The sequence below is a fragment of the Dendrobates tinctorius genome, unplaced genomic scaffold, assembly GCF_039654945.1.
Source record: "Dendrobates tinctorius isolate UK_male_01 unplaced genomic scaffold, ASM3965494v1 ptg000064l, whole genome shotgun sequence".
Classification (NCBI taxonomy): Eukaryota; Metazoa; Chordata; class Amphibia; order Anura; family Dendrobatidae; genus Dendrobates; species Dendrobates tinctorius.
This window is the reverse complement of record NW_027361732.1, coordinates 68286093-68294585: the sequence shown is the minus strand read 5'-3', so window position 1 is coordinate 68294585 and position 8493 is coordinate 68286093. Positions and strand designations below refer to the sequence as shown.

The 8493-nt window shown below is 60.0% G+C and overlaps 1 protein-coding gene across 1 annotated transcript; it reads left to right on the top strand.

The window, feature by feature from the left end:
• Positions 1 to 3353: 3353 nt before the first annotated feature.
• Positions 3354 to 5460, top strand: SOX21 (SRY-box transcription factor 21). Its single transcript, XM_073580456.1, has one exon. The coding sequence runs from the start codon at positions 3755 to 3757 to the stop codon at positions 4532 to 4534; it is 780 nt and encodes a 259-aa protein (XP_073436557.1). The 5' UTR covers positions 3354 to 3754; the 3' UTR covers positions 4535 to 5460.
• Positions 5461 to 8493: the final 3033 nt, after the last annotated feature.

Sequence of the window (8493 nt, the reverse complement as noted above, 5' to 3'; positions counted from 1 at the left end):
CCCGGACTGGAGGGGCACAGAACCGGCTGCACAGCCCCGGACTGGAGGGGGCACAGAACCGGCTGCACAGCCCCGGACTGGAGGGGGCACAGAGCTGGCACAGCCCCGGACTGGAGGGGGCACAGAGCCGGCTGCACAGCCCCGGACTGGAGGGGCACAGAACCGGCTGCACAGCCCCGGACTGGAGGGGGCACAGAACCGGCTGCACAGCCCCGGACTGGAGGGGGCACAGAGCCGGCTGCACAGCCCCGGACTGGAGGGGCACAGAGCCGGCTGCACAGCCCCGGACTGGAGGGGCACAGAGCCGGCTGCACAGCCCCGGACTGGAGGGGGCACAGAGCCGGCTGCACAGCCCCGGACTGGAGGGGCACAGAACCGGCTGCACAGCCCCGGACAGGAGGGGGCACAGAACCGGCTGCACAGCCCCGGACTGGAGGGGGCACAGAGCCGGCACAGCCCCGGACTGGAGGGGGCACAGAGCCGGCTGCACAGCCCCGGACTGGAGGGGGCACAGAGCCGGCTGCACAGCCCCGGACTGGAGGGGCACAGAGCCGGCTGCACAGCCCCGGACTGGAGGGGCACAGAGCCGGCTGCACAGCCCCGGACTGGAGGGGGCACAGAGCCGGCTGCACAGCCCCGGACTGGAGGGGGCACAGAGCCGGCTGCACAGCCCCGGACTGGAGGGGGCACAGAGCCGGCTGCACAGCCCCGGACTGGAGGGGGCACAGAGCCGGCTGCACAGCCCCGGACTGGAGGGGGCACAGAGCCGGCTGCACAGCCCCGGACTGGAGGGGGCACAGAGCCGGCTGCACAGCCCCGGACTGGAGGGGGCACAGAGCCGGCTGCACAGCCCCGGACTGGAGGGGGCACAGAGCCGGCTGCACAGCCCCGGACTGGAGGGGGCACAGAGCCGGCTGCACAGCCCCGGACTGGAGGGGGCACAGAGCCGGCTGTACAGCCCCGGACTGGAGGGGCACAGAACCGGCTGCACAGCCCCGGACTGGAGGGGGCACAGAACCGGCTGCACAGCCCCGGACTGGAGGGGGCACAGAGCCGGCTGCACAGCCCCGGACTGGAGGGGCACAGAGCCGGCTGCACAGCCCCGGACTGGAGGGGCACAGAGCCGGCTGCACAGCCCCGGACTGGAGGGGGCACAGAGCCAGACACAGCCCCGGACTGGAGGGGGCACAGAGCCAGACACAGCCCCGGACTGGAGGGGGCACAGAGCCAGCTGCACAGCCCCGGACTGGAGGAGGCACAGAACCGGCTGCACAGCCCCGGACTGGAGGGGGCACAGAACCGGCACAGCCCCGGACTGGAGGGGGCACAGAGCCGGCTGCACAGCCCCGGACTGGAGGGGGCACAGAACCGGCACAGCCCAGGACTGGAGGGGGCACAGAGCCGACCGCACAGCCCCGGACTGGAGGAGGCACAGAACCGGCCGCACAGCCCCGGACTGGAGGGGGCACAGAGCCGGCACAGCCCCGGACTGGAGGGGGCACAGAGCCGGCTGCACAGCCCCGGACTGGAGGGGGCACAGAGCCGGCTGCACAGCCCCGGACTGGAGGGGGCACAGAACCGGCTGCACAGCCCCGGACTGGAGGGGGCACAGAGCCGGCTGCACAGCCCCGGACTGGAGGGGGCACAGAGCCGGCACAGCCCCGGACTGGAGGGGGCACAGAGCCGGCTGCACAGCCCCGGACTGGAGGGGCACAGAGCCGGCTGCACAGCCCCGGACTGGAGGGGCACAGAGCCGGCTGCACAGCCCCGGACTGGAGGGGGCACAGAGCCGGCTGCACAGCCCCGGACTGGAGGGGCACAGAACCGGCTGCACAGCCCCGGACAGGAGGGGGCACAGAACCGGCTGCACAGCCCCGGACTGGAGGGGGCACAGAGCCGGCACAGCCCCGGACTGGAGGGGGCACAGAGCCGGCTGCACAGCCCCGGACTGGAGGGGGCACAGAGCCGGCTGCACAGCCCCGGACTGGAGGGGCACAGAGCCGGCTGCACAGCCCCGGACTGGAGGGGCACAGAGCCGGCTGCACAGCCCCGGACTGGAGGGGGCACAGAGCCGGCTGCACAGCCCCGGACTGGAGGGGGCACAGAGCCGGCTGCACAGCCCCGGACTGGAGGGGGCACAGAGCCGGCTGCACAGCCCCGGACTGGAGGGGGCACAGAGCCGGCTGCACAGCCCCGGACTGGAGGGGGCACAGAACCGGCTGCACAGCCCCGGACTGGAGGGGGCACAGAGCTGGCACAGCCCCGGACTGGAGGGGGCACAGAGCCGGCTGCACAGCCCCGGACTGGAGGGGCACAGAACCGGCTGCACAGCCCCGGACTGGAGGGGGCACAGAACCGGCTGCACAGCCCCGGACTGGAGGGGGCACAGAGCCGGCTGCACAGCCCCGGACTGGAGGGGCACAGAGCCGGCTGCACAGCCCCGGACTGGAGGGGCACAGAGCCGGCTGCACAGCCCCGGACTGGAGGGGCACAGAGCCGGCTGCACAGCCCCGGACTGGAGGGGCACAGAGCCGGCTGCACAGCCCCGGACTGGAGGGGGCACAGAGCCGGCTGCGCAGCCCCGGACTGGAGGGGGCACAGAGCCGGCTGCGCAGCCCCAGACTGGAGGGGGCACAGAATCGGCTGCACAGCCCCAGACTGGAGGGGGCACAGAGCCGTCTGCACAGCCCCGGACTGGAGGGGGCACAGAGCCGGCTGCACAGCCCCGGACTGGAGGGGGCACAGAGCCGGCTGCACAGCCCCGGACTGGAGGGGGCACAGAGCCGGCTGCGCAGCCCCGGACTGGAGGGGGCACAGAGCCGGCTGCGCAGCCCCGGACTGGAGGGGGCACAGAGCCGGCTGCACAGCCCCGGACTGGAGGGGGCACAGAGCCGGCTGCACAGCCCCAGACTGGAGGGGGCACAGAGCCGGCTGCACAGCCCCGGACTGGAGGGGGCACAGAGCCGGCTGCACAGCCCCGGACTGGAGGGGGCACAGAGCCGGCTGCACAGCCCCGGACTGGAGGGGGCACAGAGCCGGCTGCACAGCCCCGGACTGGAGGGGGCACAGAGCCGGCTGCACAGCCCCGGACTGGAGGGGGCACAGAGCCGGCTGCACAGCCCCGGACTGGAGGGGGCACAGAGCCGGCTGCACAGCCCCGGACTGGAGGGGGCACAGAGCCGGCTGCACAGCCCCGGACTGGAGGGGGCACAGAGCCGGCTGCACAGCCCGTACCGGCGGGGGCTCGGTGCCGCGGCAGTGGCTGGCTCTCCTCCGGCCCCTCCCAGGCTCTTCCCCAGCTCACTCCCACCTTTCTCTCCCGCCCACTTTCAGTTAACCAAAAAAATCTCTTTCTAGTTTCCTGGCAGTCAGAGAGGGGAGCGCAGGACACGGACAGGACACGGACAGGACGCGGGCAGGAAACTTGGAGCGCTCCTAACTTGTGCCGCCGTGTGTGCCAGCCGGGCAGTGAGCGCATGCTGAGGCTACTGGAGGCCATGTGGTGGCCAGTGAGGACTCCGGGCTCGGCCGTCTCCTGGTGATTGAGTGCTGTCAGAGGACAGCCCAGCAGCTGGTGTCACACCGTCCCCTCCTCGCACACTGTCACTAACTTTCTCCGCCGGCAGCAGATGAAGTGTCCTCAGCACCTGTGCACACTGCTGTTCTGTGCGGTCCGCTCACGATGGTGACACCTTGGTGACTCCCACTCCGAGTAACTCTCTGACACTTGGGACCTGCTGAGGAGACCGGGGCCATGTCTAAGCCGGTGGATCATGTGAAGAGACCCATGAACGCCTTCATGGTGTGGTCCCGGGCTCAGAGGAGGAAGATGGCCCAGGAGAACCCCAAGATGCACAACTCGGAGATCAGCAAGCGGCTGGGGGCCGAGTGGAAGCTGCTGACGGAGGCGGAGAAGAGACCCTTCATAGACGAGGCCAAGCGGCTGCGCGCCATGCACATGAAGGAGCACCCGGACTACAAGTACCGGCCGCGCAGGAAGCCCAAGACCCTCCTGAAGAAGGACAAGTTCGCCTTCCCCATGCCGTACGGCCTGTCCGGGGACCACGACGGGCTGAAGGTGGCCGGCCTGCACGCCGACTCCCTGCTGTCCCACCCCGAGAAGGCAGCGGCGGCGGCGGCGGCGGCGGCAGCTCGGGTCTTCTTCCCTCCGTCAGCGGCGGCGGCGGCGGCGGCAGCAGCAGCAGCGGCAGCCGGCAGCGCCTCCAGTCCCTACTCACTTTTTGACCTGAGCTCCAAGATGGCAGAGATCACGTCCAGCTCTTCCTCTCTCCCCTATGCGTCCCCCGTGGGGTATCCACAGTCCGCAGGAGCCTTCCCGGGAGTGGCGGCGGCCAGTGGCGGTCACACTCACTCTCACCCCTCTCCCGGAAACCCCGGCTACATGATCCCCTGTAACTGCACGGGATGGCCCAGCCCGGGACTGCAGCCCCCCTTAGCCTACATCCTCTTCCCGGGGATGGGGAAGCCTCAGTTGGACCCTTACCCCGCCACAGCCTATGCGGCAGCGTTATGACAGCATGGCAGCCCCTGGCACCGTCACCTCGGCCCCCAGGCGGAGCTCCATGTGGGACGTGTGAACTCGCTCCTAGGAACTGTGCGGGATTTCTAGCTGTCAGGCGCCATTATCTGGGTATTTTGTCTTTTTATGCTGTGAACGTCTGGAACCCTGTGAGCATTTGTGGTGATGTCCCCACGGCTGCCATGTGTTCCCCTGCTGCGATGGTCCTCAGTGTGGGGGGGCTTTAGGCAAGTCCCCCTGCCACGACATCGGTGGGCTAAGGTCAGGACACTTCTGAAGTCACTTTCTGCACTTGTCAGCTGGATGCCAGGAATGGACACTGCTCTCACCCTGCAGGACGCTGAGGATGGGGCTGGGAGAAGGTCCCTCTGATCAGCCCCTCCATGGAGGAGGTATCAGACAGGACTTTCTTCCAGCTGCTCTTCCCCAGAACATGTGTATGGCTGGGAGGTCCTCAGCTCAGGAGAACCTGCCACACTGGAATGGAGAGCAGGGGCTTCAAGACCCTTGTAAATCTGTACAGTCCAGATGATAGATCTTTAACAGAAAATGTGCTGCTCTCTAATAATCCCAAGTCTAAATTCTAGAAAGGAAAGAAAAACCTCGAACTTGTGACTCTTCATTTCTCTCTATGCCAGACATTTGGTCTAATTGTATATTTATTGGTTAGAAGAGTGTAAACTGTTTGCCAAGAATGTTCGACCTTCTCACCCATCCATGGTTTCTTTTTGGTCCACCTCTGTAGCAGCTGCTATAAACCACTGATTCCTATTCCGGTCACTGATTCTGCTCTTCTTCTTTTCTTTTGTAATGTGTAAAATGGAACTAATCTTTGTGAATGGAGCTGGCTAACATGTACTTTCTAGTTTTTATTTTGGCTTTCTGTAATACAAAAGTAAAGAAGAAAATGGTTTTAACGATTTCCTTCCAATGTCTTGTTTTGTGTCCAGGTCTGGTTTAATATGAGATGAGGAAGCTTGTCTAGAGGGATTGAGAGCGCTGAAGAGAGGGCTGAAATAAAGCCCCTCATAGGGGAAAGGGGGAGAAAGCTTCGAGTTCTTGTAGAGTATACTAACAAGATTGCTATCTGAATTGCCCTTACTTGCTGAGTCCGGGTGAAGTGTAACTTATCCCCTAAAGGCTGCCTTTGTTTCCCTCTTCAATGGATTTACCAGGAAATCTAAAGCAAGCCTTTGTTATCCAGAGCCAAAAAACCAGATTTATCACATTTTTAATCGTGAATAGGAAAGGAGATAAAAAACAAGCCGTTGTCTGCTCCTCAGCATTCCCGATTCAGCAGAACAGAGGCCATTGAGAGGCTGAGGAGGTGTCCTGTGACATCCTGAGAGGAGAAAGTCCCAGGGACACTTTATCTTGTTAGCACAAGGGCTTCCCAAGAAAATCCTTGTCATTTCATCAAAGGGACCCAATATACAGGGGGGATGAGACCCATCTGAGAAAGGAATGAGGCGGGTTTTTTTCATATGTAATAATTGTGTGCTCCTGATTAGCCGCACAAATCTGAACAGTGCCCAGATCCTGCTGCACAATCACAGGCATTCATTTATGAGAGCAGGTTTCCATAGAATATTACAACACGTATTTAATCTGCTGTTTCTGTAATTAAAGCGATCCCCTTAAATCCAGTCCTCATGGAGCTGGCAATATTCATCTGCTCGGGAGCGATTATGCAAAACTAATTTGGGCTGTCCAGGGGTAATTATCCCCGACACGGTTAATTAAATCCTTTCAAGACTTCTTTCCTTTGCTTTTTGTAGCAGCCCCTCATTTCTCAACGAGGAACTTCCTGCTGCTTGTCTGGAGAATACAGTGATTCCCAAGACCCCCCCTCTCCAGCCGAACAGGTGAATGGCATGGGGGGCTGCAGCTTGTCCCCAGCACCAGTCCTAGGATCAGATGTGAACTTGACTGTGATCCCCTGCGCAGATCTCCCACCGGTGTCCTGTCCTGTGATGGCATCTGTGACATTCCACACTGTGTCACAGCAGCTAGTGCAGGCAGGACACATGCTCGCCAGTCATCCAATTGTCGGAATTGCCAGCAACTGATGTGCCCATTATTTGCTGATCATTTTACATCATACAGATTATATGTATATATATATATATATATATATATATATATATATATATATAGTGCTCAAAAAATAAAGAGAAAGCTAATACATTTGCAACAGGCTATTTGTGTTCCCTTTATTTTTTGAGCAGTGTGTATATATATATATATATATATATATATATATGTTTTTCTCTCTAATTATATTTATACTATATATATATAAATATATAGGTATATATAGTATAAATATAATTAGAAAGAAAAACACTTTCTCTAAGATTGCTGACAATTTCCCTGCGAATGACAATATAGAAGTAATGCGGAAGAGACTTGAATGCCATTAACCCTTTCTGTGACGTGACACCTATATGGTGTGGAGCTCTCGGGGTCCAGCCTTGCAGGTTTGGGGGTCCCTTCTGCAGGTTTGGGGGTCCCTTCTGCTGGGTTGGGGGTCCCTTCTGCAGGTTTGGCGGTTTGGGGGTCCCTTCTCCTACACAGGGGTGGCTCTGTCTCTGGGTCCCTTGCACCAGCCCATACAGTTCCCAGGAGTGTCTGGCTCTTTCCTCCCGTAGCCCAGTGCAGTTGCCCCCGATCTCCTGAATTCCCGGCCCCCCTGCCGCCGCCTTTCTCTCTTCCTGGCGCGGGTGAATGGGCTCCTTTCTGCCCTTCAGTGGGAGCGCTTAGCCAGTGGAGGGGGCTTTGTGAGGGGACAATGGTGGGGTTGGAGGTTGGGGAGAGTGTTGTTGGTTGGAGTGCCGCTCTGGAGAAGCGGCGGCTCTCTCCGCATTGTCCGGGCAGCAATCAGCGGTATTTGGAAACCTGTTAGCATTGTGGCCGGCTCCGGGCCATTGTCAGCCGCCTCTTTTCAGCAGGTTCTCTTCAGCCCATCCAGCTGGCCCCGCTGAATAGCCGCCGATGTGTACACGCTTTGTCCCTCAGCCCCAAGTAGCCCCCATTCAATAGACTGAGTTGACACTGCGTGACAGAGAAACAACATAATAAAAAATACATGAGCCCTGAATAGGAGCCGGCGCATAAATAAATAACATGGCTGACCAAAACGGGCTAAACTGAATGACAAAACGCTGAAAGGCGGACAAAAAGAGATTAACACGCGGATTAGCATGAGAAAGCCGGCGAGCAGGCGCAACAATGGCTGAAAGAGACGGGCTCAATGGCCTCAATGCCTCACTACCGGGAGAGGGGAAGATGGAGCCATGGACGGCTCCTGTGTGTGGGGCTGGAGAGGCGCAGGAATCCCCACTACCACTACTCCCCTCAGGAGGGATGTGGGGGGCTGGAGAGGCGCAGGAATCCCCACTACCACTACTCCCCTCAGGAGGGATGTGGGGGGCTGGAGAGGCGCAGGAATCCCCACTACCCCCCTCAGGAGGGATGTGTGGGGCTGGAGAGGCGCAGGAATCCCCACTACCACTACTCCCCTCAGGAGGGATGTGGGGGGCTGGAGAGGCGCAGGAATCCCCACTACCACTACTCCCCTCAGGAGGGATGTGGGGGCTGTGGTAGGAGCTGACAGGGGGCTGGGGATCATCACCGGGCAGAGGGCACTGCGCACCTAACAGCATCAGTATTTCATATTATTACTATTATTATTATTATTGTTATTATTATTACTATCACCTTCACTGTACAGTATACACAGGTGTATATACATGCAGAAGTGTATGATTGCTGACAATAACAGCATCAGTACTTCATATTATTATTATTATTATTATTATTATTACTACTATCACCTTCACTGTACAGTATACAAAGGTATATATATATATGCAGAAGTGTATGATTGCTGACAATAACAGCATCAGTACTTCATATTATTATTATTATTATTATTATTATTATTATTATTA

Excerpts from the sequence above, each read along its gene's own strand:
- SOX21 (XM_073580456.1), top strand. The coding sequence starts at position 3,755 with ATGTCTAAGCCGGTGGATCATGTGAAGAGACCCATGAACGCCTTCATG.